The 12652-nt window shown below is 64.3% G+C and overlaps 1 protein-coding gene and 2 non-coding genes across 4 annotated transcripts; all 3 read left to right on the forward strand.

The window, feature by feature from the left end:
- The first annotated feature begins 4266 nt into the window (after positions 1–4266).
- Positions 4267–12548, forward strand: TBRG4 (transforming growth factor beta regulator 4). 2 transcript variants are annotated; one of them, XM_045864978.2, is made up of 12 exons: positions 4267–4386; positions 4829–4939; positions 5488–5959; positions 8095–8418; positions 8894–9065; positions 9346–9503; positions 9917–10027; positions 10797–10941; positions 11191–11436; positions 11545–11656; positions 11745–11859; positions 12313–12548. In XM_045864978.2, the coding sequence occupies exons 3-12, from the start codon at positions 5546–5548 to the stop codon at positions 12412–12414; spliced, it is 1899 nt and encodes a 632-aa protein (XP_045720934.1). In that variant the 5' UTR covers positions 4267–4386; positions 4829–4939; positions 5488–5545; the 3' UTR covers positions 12415–12548. The 2 variants fall into 2 exon arrangements, with proteins under 2 accessions (XP_045720934.1, XP_045720935.1); XM_045864979.2 differs by having other exon boundaries at positions 11191–11419.
- Positions 8587–8724, forward strand: LOC123836193 (small nucleolar RNA SNORA5). The gene has a single exon (XR_006788890.1). It is a non-coding gene; the product is annotated as a small nucleolar RNA SNORA5 (small nucleolar RNA).
- Positions 9112–9246, forward strand: LOC123836194 (small nucleolar RNA SNORA5). Its single transcript, XR_006788892.1, has one exon. It is a non-coding gene; the product is annotated as a small nucleolar RNA SNORA5 (small nucleolar RNA).
- Positions 12549–12652: the final 104 nt, after the last annotated feature.

Here is a 12652-nt window from a genome sequence, read left to right on the forward strand (position 1 = left end):
CCAGGCCTGGCAACCACTGACGTCTCCACGGTGCCCATAGTTTTGCCTTTTCCAAAACGTCATACATGTGGATTAACACAGTACTCGGTCTTTGCAAATAGGCTTCTTTCCCTTAGGAACATGCATTCGAGGTTCTTCCATGTCCTCTCGTGTTTTGACAGCTCACTTTTTTTTTTAGTGCTATGTAATATCCCACCAGCTGGATGGACCACAGTTTGCTTAGCCACCCCGCTCCTGAAGGGCGCCTTGGTTGCTTCCAAGTCTTGGTAATTAGGACTGAAGCTGCTAGAAACATCTGTGTGCAGGTTTCCATGTGGATGTTAAGTTTTCGGCTCCTCGGGGGGAACACCAAACAGGACGACTGCGGGCCTGCATGGCATCTGAGTGTGTTCCGGCTCCTGTCGCAAAAATACCATCAACTCTGTGCCTTACGAACAACAGAAATCTCTCTCACGGTTCTGGGTGGAGGGTAAAGGAGCGAGATCGGGGCACCAGGATGGTCGCAGGAGGGCTGTCCGTTCTCTACTGCAGACTTTTTGCTGTGCTCTCCTATGGTGGAACCGCAGAGGCTCTGTGGGGTCTCTGTCTTTTTTTTTTTTTGAGAGAGGGAGAGAGAACACGCATGCCAGAGGAGGGAGGAGGCAGACTCTGTATTGAGCATGGAGCCCCACTACACAAGGCTCGATCCCACGACCCTGCGATCATGACCTGAGCCAAAACCAAGAGTCAGACACTCAACCAACTGAGTCACCCGGTGCCCAGGGGTCTCTGTTTTAAAGACACTAATCCCACCATGAAGCCTCCACTCTTGTGACCCAATCACGTCCCAAAGGCCCCACCTCCTGACACCATCACCTTGAACATTAGGTCTCGACATATGAATTGAGGAGACACAGTATTTGGTCCATTGTATATGGCTAGAGTATGTTTAGTTTTGTAATAAAATAGGAAACTTCAAAAGCAGCTGTACCATTTTAAAGTCCCACCAGCAAAGGATGAGCAGACATCTGAGGATAGAAACCAAACCAGGATGAATAATAACAGCAAGAGGAAAAAGAACAGCAACTATACAAGAAAAAGAAAAACTTAGAAAAAAAAATATCCCTATCACCAAAATCCTTACAGAGATAAGAGACAATATCACAATCATGAAAAAAAAATTATATAGGGTGCCTGGGTGGCTCAGTCATTAAGGGCCTGCCTTCAGCTCAGGTCATGGTCCCGGGGTCCTGGGATCGAGCCCCGCATCGGGCTCCCTGCTCCGCGGGAAGCCTGCTTCTCCCTCTCCCACTCCCCCAGCTTGTGTTCTCTCTCTCTCTCTGTCAAATGAACAAATAAAATCTTTAAAAATAAATAAAGTGTATTTTTAAAAAATAGTATAAAAAGGAGCATTCAAAAGCCAAAAAGGAGCTCTTGGTAAACAAAGTGTGACAGCAGAAATCAGGCCTCAGGAGACTTAGAAGCTAAAGCTGAGGAAATGTCTCAGAAAGCAGAGCAAATAATAATAATGATAATAATGAGAAGAAGAAAGGCAGAGATGAGACAAGATGGGAAAACCAGGGAAAATCAGAAATCGGTCCAGAAGAGCCAATATTCAAACCTGGCCATTTTGGGAAGAGAGATTAGATGAAGGAAAGGAAATATCCAACCAAATAAACTACAAACTCTCAGCCTGAGGACACGGGTTTTTAGGTTAAGGGCTCATCACGGGCTCAGGCAGAGGGAGACTCGCATCACTGTGAAATATCAGAACCCCAGGCATAATGAAAAGTCAGCTTTTAGAAATTAAAACAGGGCACCTGGGTGGTTCGGTTGGTTGAGCGGCTGCCTTCGGCTCGGGTAATGATTCCAGGGTCCCGGGATCCAGTACCGCATCAGGCTCCCTGCTCAGCGGGGAGCCTGCTTCTCCCTCTGCCCTTCCCCCTGCTTGTGCTCTCACTTGTGTGCTAGCTCTCTCAAAATAAATTAAAAATATATATATATATTTTTTTTTTAATTAAGGGCGCCTGGGTGGCTCAGTCGTTAAGCGTCTGCCTTCGGCTCAGGTCACGATCCCAGGGTCCCAGGATCCAGTCCCGCATCGGGCTCCCTGCTCAGCGGGGAGCCTGCTTCTCCCTCTGACCCTCTACCCTCTCATGCTCACGCTCTCTCTCAAATAAATAAATAACTTTTAAAAAAAATTAAAAATTAAAACAAAAAAAGGAAAGAAGGGGAGAGAAGGAAAGAACAGAAGGAAGAAAGGAAGAGGGAGGACTGACACCCCAGACGAACTTCTGGACTCCTCAGAAACGTGGGGAGCTAGGAGGCCAGAGGGTCGTGCAGCGAGGCTTCAAAGCAGGAGAGGCTTCTAACCATAGCAGCCGGCCGGGCGAGCCAGCAAGTGGGAGGACACAGCAGGTAGTCCCTTCAGACCCACAAGGTCCGAATCGGCCTCCGCCCCACCAGCTCTCCAGGACGAGCCAGGCGCACTCCGCCGGAGGAGCAGCGACAAGACTGCGCAAGGGGTCCCCGCCGAGGAGCCCCCGGGCAGGAGGGGACCCCGCCGACGGCCCCGGGAAGGGGGGACCCCGCCGACGGCCCCCGGGATGGAAGGGACCACGCCGATGGCCCCCGGGGAGACCCCCGACTGTCCCCGGAAAGGGGAGACCCCGCCGACGGCCCTGGGAAGGGGGGACCCCGCCGACTGTCCTCGGAAAGGGGAGACCCCGCCGACTGTCCCCGGGAAGGGGGGACCCCGCCGACGGCCCCGGGAAGGGGGGACCCCGCAGACGGCCCCCGGGATGGAAGGGACCACGCCGATGGCCCCCGGGGAGACCCCCCGACTGTCCCCGGAAAGGGGAGACCCCGCCGACTGTCCCCGGAAAGGGGAGACCCCGCCGACGGCCCCGGAAGGGGGGACCCCGCAGACGGCCCCCGGGATGGAAGGGACCACGCCGATGGCCCCCGGGGAGACCCCCCCGACTGTCCCCGGAAAGGGGAGATCCCGCCGACGGCCCCGGGAAGGGGAGACCCCGCCGACTGTCCCCGGAAGGGGGGACCCCGCAGACGGCCCCCGGGATGGAAGGGACCACGCCGATGGCCCCCGGGGAGACCCCGCCGACGGCCCCGGGAAGGGGAGACCCCGCCGACTGTCCCCGGGAAGGGGGGACCCCGCAGACGGCCCCCGGGATGGAAGGGACCACGCCGATGGCCCCCGGGGAGACCCCGCCGACGGCCCCGGGAAGGGGAGACCCCGCCGACTGTCCCCGGGAAGGGGGGACCCCGCAGACGGCCCCCGGGATGGAAGGGACCACGCCGATGGCCCCCGGGGAGACCCCCCGACTGTCCCCGGAAAGGGGAGACCCCGCCGACGGCCCCGGGAAGGGGGGACCCCGCCGACTGTCCTCGGAAAGGGGAGACCCCGCCGACGGCCCCGGGAAGGGGGGACCCCGCCGACTGTCCCCGGAAAGGGGAGACCCCGCCGACGGCCCCGGGAAGGGGGGACCCCGCCGACTGTCCCCGGAAAGGGGAGACCCCGCCGACGGCCCCGGAAGGGGGGACCCCGCAGACGGCCCCCGGGATGGAAGGGACCACGCCGATGGCCCCCGGGGAGACCCCCCGACTGTCCCCGGGAACGGGGGTCCCCGCCGACGCCGGGACCCACCCGATGTGTAGGAGCGGCTAGAGAGCCCGAGGCAGGCGGGGCGCGCTCCGGGGACAGGCGCTGGACTCTGACGGACGCGGGAGCCGCCATCCGACGACCACAGGCCGGGGCGACCTGCACGGAGCCGGGAGAGCGCGGCGCGAAGGGACAGTAAGCGCGCACGGACCTCAGGTGCGCGGGCTCCGCTTCCCCGCACTTCAGTCTTCCCACAACGACACGGTCACACCTACAAGCCAGAGAGTGCATGCGAATTCCACAATTCTAGAGAAAACCGAAACCCTGGCAGGACGCACACCGCGCCTGCATTTCTGCACGACCTCGGCCGGGCACCGTCTGCACCGGCAGCCGCTCCTCACGGGGCCCCGGGGCGGGCTGCGAGGCGGGGCGGCAGAGCGCGCAGCCTTCAGCCCCGGCTCCGGGCGCCTCATTCTCCCCCCTTCCCACGTTCCCTGAACTGCCCAGCACCCGTCTCTCACTCCCCTGCTTCCCACCTTCGGGTTTGTGCCCTCAGCAAAGATGGCGCCCGGCCGGAAAGGAGCAGCCAGCGTGGCTTCCGGCCGCCTGCCCTCAGCAAAGATGGCACCCGGCCGGAAAGGGTAGCGGGCATGACTTCCGGTCGGGCGGACGGCGGCTAGGCTTGCTTCCGGCGGCGCTCCGAGTGACGTAGCGCGCGCGCCGCGCGGCGCGAGCTGGGGACGGTGCGGGGACGCATGGAGGTCAGCGGTAGCCCTCGCGGCTGCTGCGTATGTCCGGTGCCGGTGGGGAGGGCGGTTCTGGGCGTGGGTCCTGAGGGCTGGAGGGCGCGCCGGGTTGCGGGGGGCCGGGGTCCTGGGGCTGGAGGCGGGGAACCGGCCCGACCGTGCGCACGCGCTCCTCCGCCGCCGTCCCGCGTGGCGGCCCGCGGGCCCGGGTGCGGGTGTTCTGTCTGCCCCCGAGGGCCGGGCTTTGGGCTGCTGTTCGCCTGACCCCAGTGGGGCCTGCGGGCCTCCGCTCCCTCCGTGGCCCGCAGGGCTGTCTTCCGTGGGGAGCGGCCCCGGCGGCCCCGCTCCCGGGGCGCCGTGGGTGGGGGACGTTGCCTTTGGTCCGTGTCCCTCCGGAGCCTCCGCTTTTCGGGGATCAGACCGAGGGTCTTAGAGCGAGTGAGCTCCGGGAAACCGACGGTGGAACGCGCTCTCCGCTTTGCAGGAGGGGAGGCCCGGGCGCTTGCCGTGCGCCGGCCATTGGATCGCCCTGCTGTGCGAGACGGTCCGAGCGGTTAGAGGCCACAGCAGCAGGATGCGTGACGGGTGCTTGGAGGTAACGTCTCGCCTGGGCGTGGAGGCATGAAGGCTGGTGTCCTGGGTCCCGGGGCGGCGGGGGCAAGAGGGAGAGCTAGCTGCAGGGCCTGCGGGAGGTGGGAGTGTGCTGCAGGGGGTCGCTCCGCTGTGAAGTGGTGGGGTGTGGGTTGCACGCCCCGGCTTTCCAGGAGCCGTCGGACGTGCAGCGTCTCGTCCCGCGTCTCTGCGAGGCAGCGATTCTTAATCCTGGGTGCTTTCGAAGTAAGGGAGTGGATGCGCGCAGAGCCCCCCCAGGAGGCCTCTGGGCTGGGCCTGGGGGTCTGGGCTGTCGGACTAGGTGGTTCCAAGCGCAGCCCAAGCTGTAACGCTGCGGCGTCTGCGTATTTGGTCCCATTCTGTGCTGGGACGAAAAGCCTGTGAGCTTTGCACTGGTGTGCCCGGGGACAGGCAGAAAGGGGCGGTTCCTGCCGGTGTGGGAGAGTGGCCGTGGTCTCCTCTGCCCGGCTCCCCTGTCTGGGAGTCAGGAGCACCGCCTGCATCACCCCGTTCTCGCCTTTGTCTCTTCAGGGCTGCGGGACCGCTTGTTAGCAGTCGTACCTGCCTCCGCCCCCGCCCCCGCCCCGTCATGGCGGCTCGCCTGGTGAAACGGTGCACATGCCTCCTGAGGGAGGCCACCCGTGTGGCCCCTGCTGTGGCTCCAGTTGGCCGACTGAGACTTACCCAGGCCGCCCCCAGGACTCTGACTTCCTCAGCTACCTCGCCCAGTTCCCACTTCCCAGGCTCCTTGTCGGGGCTCTTAGAGAGGGAACAGGTGTTCACCACCAGGCCAGAGCAGCAAGAGGTGGACCAGCTCATTAAGAAGGCCACCCGGCCAGAGGAGCTCCTGGAGCTGCTCGGTGGTGGTCACCGCCTGCACGAGAACCACGCAGCCCTCATGCTCATCCAGCTTTCTCGCCTGCTCTCTGACAAGCCAGAGTACAAGGCCTCGCTCACGCGGGACGCCCGCTTTCAGCAGCTTCTCCAGCTTGTCGACAGCCAGGTGGGTTTCTAGAATGTTCTCTGAGGGTTCAGTGGACAGAAAACAGTGGCATTGGAGTCCAGAGCAGCCAGTCGCTTTCCGAAGGCAGGAACTCTGCCGCCTGCTTAGTTCTCCACATTCTGTGGTTTTTCATTTTGTAGAGTCTTTATTCTCATAATCCTCCTCACAGCCCCGGTACGTGAGTATTGCTGTCCTTCTCTTCCAAGCAGCAAATGGGACGTGAAAATGGACGCACGGGAAGCGAGCTCATCCTTCTCCATTTCCGGGGTGCTTTTTCCCTGGCCAGGCCGGTCTGACTTGGGTGGCTCCCCTCCAGTGTCTGGCTCACAGTGGGCATGCCCCTGATGCTGGAGGAGATGCCGAGGGGCTGATGGAGGGTGCCAGGCAGCTGGGCTGAGCGCAGGCATCATCCAGCCGGTCAGATCCTTACCTGTGAGCACAGAGAGAAGGGGCGACCTGTCTGTGTGGCACTGGGGGGCGGGGCACACCAGCTGTTGGCTCTGGCCTCGTCAGCCCACATTCCCTCCCCTGCTCCGTGATGGAGGGAAGAAGCCGTGCTTCTGTCACTGAGCACCAGAGCCTTGTATCCAGTCGTCAGAGGTGACGAGGAGGAGGTTCACAGTTCAAGGGTGGGGTTTCTGGACTGCAGGCCGGGAAAGCAGTGGGCGTGGCTGGCTGTTTTTTAACAAGACAGGCTGACAGAAAACGCCGGAATGCACGCGCGGTAAGGGAAGTATCGTGTCACGGAGCTTTCTGTCTTGGTGAAACGTGTGCGTGCACTGGGGTCACGACAGAAGGTCAATTCTCTCTGACGCCGTTGACCTAATCCCTTACCGAGCCCCTTGTTCTGAGACTGTGATCTTGATGGTTATTTATTTAGTATTTGGCACACACGCAGGTAACTGAAGCACGTTTTAGGAGATGAGAGGGAATGTTGTAACGAGTCTATAAGCCAGAACGGCCCGGGAACAAAGTACAATGTGAACGATGATCAAGCCTCCTTTTAAAAGTCACCGTGCCGTCCAGGAGACGCGCAGGTGCAGGCACCAGGTTTCCTGACACAGACTCAATTTCTGCCCTGGCTGGCCTCCCAGCCCTTCACTGGCTCCCGTTTGCACTCCGCTCCCTCTTTGCGGTCCCATTTCACAGATGCAGGGAGCGGCCCCACCGGAAGGGGCAGAGTTAGAGGCTCAGTGCCGCCGACAGAGCACCCCCCCCCCCGTGAACGCCTGGGTCCTGGCTCCCCTGGGGGGCCTCTGCGAGGCTGTGGGCTGTGCTGGAGGGGCCCCCGTGCATGTCTGAGGCCTGGAAACACGCCCTGCTGGGAACAGCAGGGTCCCCTTGTCAGAAGCAGCCCCCGAGGAGGAGGGAGATGGTGGCGCCGCCGGCATGGGGCTTTGGGGACACTGTGTGTGGGGCCGTGGGTGCCTGATGTGACGATGGTGGCAGCCTCTCTTCCCTGACGCCTGGGGGTGTAGGGTGGCCAGGCCTCCTCTTGCCCACGTATCCCAGGGCTTCTTTGCGCAGCTTCACGCCTTGGGGAGCAGGGGCTGGGTGGGAGGGTGGGGCAGCGGGGCGCCAGCACCTGGACCTGCTCTGCGGGGTGTCAGCTTTGCTCTCAGTGTTCCTGAGAAACTCGACATTCTCAGGAGCTGTAGGACTGCCCCTTGGAGAAGAGGGGTTTAGGGCTCGGGGCTTCTCAGACTCGGTGGAGCAGCTGTTTGCCCAAGAAAAGTCAGCGTGTCTGACAGCTAACGATCGTCCCGTCCCGCCCCGCAAAGGAACCAGCGGGTTGACAGAACATGACCCTGAGTCAGCCCCAGGCTTTCCCCTGACTTCTGGACTCGATGGCTTGCTTGGGTTCGGGTCTGCGCGTGCGAGACGGGCACTCGTCAGGCGTGCCCACCGCGCAGATCCGTGGCCAGGTCTCTGTGTAACCGGCCACATCCGTGGAATCTGCGTTGGGGAAAGCTGGGGGGAGTTGCCCCTCTCAGGCGGAGCTCTTGGGTGCAGGTGGCCCGACAGCCGGTGGGGTGGGGCGGGGGGCCGTGCTGGGCAGGCAGCTTCCAGCCCAGACCCCTGGCGCGGGGCAGGTCGGGCCTCGGGTGTGACTCCCCTGTGTCCTCCCCGCCCAGATAGCCTCCGTCTGGCACGGGCCCCTCGTGAGGCTGCTGAGGAGCCTCTACGCGCTGGCGCTCCCGGCGGCCTGCAAGGAGCTGCAGTCGGTGGAGCAGGAGGTCCGGTGGCGCCTGCGCAGACTCAGGTACAAGCACCTGGCCTTCCTGGCGGAGTCCAGCGCCACCTACATGCAGGAGCGGGGCTCCCAGGAGCTGCTGGCCGAGCTGCTCCTGCACCTGGAGCGGCGCTGGGCGGAAATCGAAGACGGCCGCACGGTGGTGGCCATGATGGCGAAGACGGGGCCCCTCTCGGAGCCGCTGATGACCCGCCTGGAGGACAAGGTACTGGGGCAGGGGGCCCGGGCAGCCGCAGGCACGCTCTGTGGCCACGCTGATGAGCCTGGCGTGCCTCGTCTTCTCTAAAACCACCTTCTGTGCGGGACCTGGGCCGGCCAGTGGCCCGGCTCCAGGCTGGCGCTTCCTGGTGATGTCGTGCCCCCACCCGCAGCCCGCAGTCAAGTCAAATTCAGCACCTGTTCCCATCGTAGCGGGCGCTGGCCCAGATGGCTGCCACAGCAAGCCCTGCGGCTCATGGGCCCCGGGTCCCCCTGCGCTGGGACCTGGGGATAAGTCTGGCTGCAGACAGGGCGCCCCGGGCCCCGGGGTTCCCCAGCTGGGAGCCGAGGCAGGCCCCATGCGGCCGGGGCCCGGGGTTAGTGAGCTCAGGTCCAGTCGCTGTCCCACAGGGGCCGCACAGCGCTGCCTGGGAGCCCTGGCCTCGGCCGTCCAGCTGACTCCTGCCGGCTGTGATTGACAGTGCCTGGAGCTGGTAGAACAGTTCGGCCCCGACGAGCTGCGGAAGGTGCTGGTGACGCTGGCCGCTCAGAACCGGCGCTCCGTGCCCTTGCTGCGAGCCATCTCTTACCACCTGGTCCAGAAGCCCTTCCCCCTGACGAAATGCATCCTCTTGGACCTGGCGTACGCCTACGGTGAGCCCCTGCCACTGGGAGCAGTGGGGGGAGAGGGCGCTCTGGCCGCAGCTGTGTCGAATTCAGTGCCCGCCCACCCCGTGGCTCGCACCGGCCCGAAAGGCTGCCACAGAAACGCTGTCACCCATGGGCCCTGATCCCCCGTGCTGGGCCTCAGGGATAAATTTGGTCACGGACACCTCACCCCCAGACCTCGAGGCCAGGCTGGGGTGGCTGGATGGCTCCCAGGGCGGCCTGCCGACCCTCGCCGGGTGACTCCTCGGCTCGCTCTGTCCCGAAGGCAAACTCGGCTTCCAGCAGCCCCAGGTGTTCCAGCGCCTGGCTGCCGACCTGCTACCCCACATGCCCAGCCTGACGTCGGGCGAGGTGGCCCGATGCGCCAAGTCCTTCGCCCTCCTCAAGTGGCTCAGCGGGCCCCTGTTTGAGGCCTTCGTCCAGGTGAGCGGGCAGAGCCCTGCAGCCTGGGCTGGAACGGCCCTGTGGGCCTGACCCCCTCAAGGAGTGGGTTCCCTGCCCCTTCCATCGGGGAGGCCCGGCCGGCCAGACACACTGGCTGGTTGCGGATCGGGGGTTCCTCCTCGGGTCATTGGGTGCTGCAGACGGTATGGGTGAGGACGGCGTCACCTGTCCTCTCATGACCTTCGGAGGAACCTATGTCTTTGGGTGGCTGTCGCAGGGAGCGGTAGGGTCGGCCGGGCCGCGCAGCTGCTTGAGGCTGTGCCGGGCGGCTCTCCGGGGTCCCAGCCTCTGGGGGATGGCAGGTGCCGCCAGGGAAGGTCTAGGGGGTCCCGGGCCCTGTGGGAGGGACGGGTCCGTCTCACGCTATGCTCCACCGCACATGGCCGGCCCAGCACGTCCTGGACAGAGCCCAGACCGTCCCGGTGCCGTACTTGTGCAACGTGCTCCTGGCCTTCGCGCATCTGAACTTCCGCCCAGAACGGGAGGACCAGTTCTTCCGCCTGGTACGCTCTGTGCACCCCTGCTCCCCCCTCCTCTTCCCTCGGGCTGCCGGCTGCCACAGGGCCCCTGGGCGCAGCTTCAGGCCGGACTTCTGCATGGGGGCCGGCTGGGGCCACACGGCACACCTTGTCTGGGGACCAAAGACGTGCCATCCCCCACGCCTGCTGTGTGGCCCAGAACAGGTGCTGGTCAGGACGTGTTGGCCGGCTCACTCGCCGCACAGTCAGGGGTGGGGGACCCCTGGTCTCCGTTCCTGGGACTTCCTGAACTCCCCGCTGACGCTGTGACCTGCTGGCGGGCCTGTGTGCTGTGCAGGCCACCGTGCAGAGTGCATCTACGCAGGGGTGAGGCGTCCCGCGGGTGCACCGGCTTTGACCCTGGGCCTCCATGTGGCACCGCCCCAGCGGGCCAGCTGCGGCCCCTTTCGTAGTCTCCAACTCCCCTCGAGGCCAGAAACACGTCCCCGGCCTTGGGCCCGCTCGCCGTGTTAAGAGAGACGTGATTTCGGGGCACAGACTTGCTGCTGGGAGGGGCCGCAGAACATCCAGCTGAAGGTCGTGCTGTCCGGGTTGGCGCTGGGTGCCGAGGAGGGTTTCTGGTACTCTCTACGAAGGGCTGCCCCAAGCCTGGCCGAGAGCGTCAGCAGGGATCCCCGGTAGCTGCCTCGGGCCTCAGTGTGGCCAAGTCATTCGGGAGCCCTGAGCGCTGCTGGCCCGGGGATGTTGGCGGCCGCTGAGGGAAGCCCCCTTCGCCCGCCCTGTCGTCGCCCAGGTTCACGAGAAGCTGGGCCCAGCGCTGACGGGCCTGCACCCAGCCCTGCAGGTGGACGTGGTGTGGGCCCTGTGCGTGCTGCAGCGGGTGCGGGAGACAGAACTGCGGGCCGTGCTGCGCCCTGACCTGCACACCCAGTTCCTAGGTGAGCGGCGGGCTGTCCCCTCCTCTCCTGCGTGATGCTGAGCCCGCGCAGCCCCCTGAGCTGCCCGGGCATTGGCTGCTGCCCCGCCCCCTTCCTGCGGGGGGCCCACAGACGCCCTCCTGCTGACGCACGTAGTTCAGGGGGCAGCGCGGGGGCGGGGTGCCATTGTCCCCCACCTGCCCCACATGTCCCTCCGCCCCGGTGCCGCCCTCCGCTCACCCGCTCTTCTCGCGCTGTCCTCTCCCTCAGAGGGCAGGTCCCCGAGGGATCAGAGCACCTTCCAGAAGCTGCTCCACGTCAATGCCAGCGCCCATCTGGAGCACCCGGAGTACGCCGGCCCCCATCTGCCGGCCTCGGCCCTGGTCCCCAGACTCTCAGCCCTCGACGGGAAGGTGACCCCCTTGCAGAAGGAGCTGCAGGACACGCTGAAGGGGCTGCTGGGGGACAGCAGCAGGGGCAGCTTCACGGTGCCCACGCAGTACGGCTGGGTCCTGGGTGAGGCCCTCCCCACACTCCCCCTGCTGGCGGCCACGGGGCTGCTGTGAGGAGGGCCTTAGGCCCCCAGGGACGATCCCCAACATGTGCACCCACACGCCTCCCTAGACGCCGAGGTGCTGCTGGACCCCGAAAGCCAGTTCCTGCCCCCCAGGGACTTCGTGGCCCCTCATCTCACCCCACCCTCCGGGAGTCAGCCGCTGCCCCCCGGGGCCAAGAGGTAGGCAGTCGCGCAGCTTCTCCGCCCCCCCCCCCCGAGGGCCCCAGGGAGCATGCTCCGCTCGAGCTCCATGCGCCTTCCCCACCAGGCTGGCCTTCCTGCGCTGGGAGTTCCCCAACTACGGCAGCCGGAGCCGAGACTTGCTGGGGCGCTTTGCGCTGGCCCGGCGCCACGTGCGGGCCGCTGGCTTCCTGGTGGTGGACGTGAGTACCGTTGGGGCCCAGCCCCGGAGGCTGGCCACGCCGGGGTCCCCCCTTCCCATGGGAGAAAGGGAAGCTCGGAAGGTGGTATTTCAGGCCGCAGCTTCTGGGATCCGCTCAGGGCCTTGCAGACCAGGTGCACACCAGCCCCAGAGCGCGCTGTCCCGTACAGGCCAGAGGACACGGGAGTGGTCCTTACCGTGTGACGGTTTGGTCACATTTACGTCTGGGGGGGGGGGGTTCTGTTTTTAACAATCTTTAAAAATTAAAAAGTTGTTCTGGGGTGCCACGGACTCTGGGATCCCTGGCCGCAGGGGTGAGGGCCCTGTAGCTCTGAGCGCTGAGGAAAGTGGGGCATCTTTCCTGGGCACAGTCCCACAGGTCCGTGGGCTTGGGAGCCAGGGGTGCGGGTGCAGAACAGTGGGCAGAGCCAGGGCCCCCACGCCCTCCCCGCAGGTCCCGTACTACGAGTGGCAGGAACTCAGGTCTGAGTGGCAGAAAGGTGCCTACCTGAAGGACAAGATGCGGAAAGCTGTGGCAGAGGAGCTGGCCAAGTGACCGTCCTGAGCCGTGGACCGCGTTCATGGGGGGCCGGGCTCCCCCAAGGCCTGACCAGGGCCACTCGGACGTGTGCGAGCTTGCCGGCAGCTCCTGCCTCCCGTGGGCAATAAACCTGTGATTCCGGTTTTCAACCAGGAGGCGTCCCGGCCTTTGTCCCCATCACCGCCCTCCACTCTGCTGTCCACGTGGCTGGCCCGTCCCCGCTTCTGCCTTCCCTGGGCCTTCGTCCTGGCCG

This window comes from Mirounga angustirostris, unplaced genomic scaffold (assembly GCF_029215605.1).
Source record: "Mirounga angustirostris isolate CCGP_5_RB_7025 unplaced genomic scaffold, mMirAng1.0.hap1 SCAF_12, whole genome shotgun sequence".
In the NCBI taxonomy this organism is placed as follows: domain Eukaryota; kingdom Metazoa; phylum Chordata; class Mammalia; order Carnivora; family Phocidae; genus Mirounga; species Mirounga angustirostris.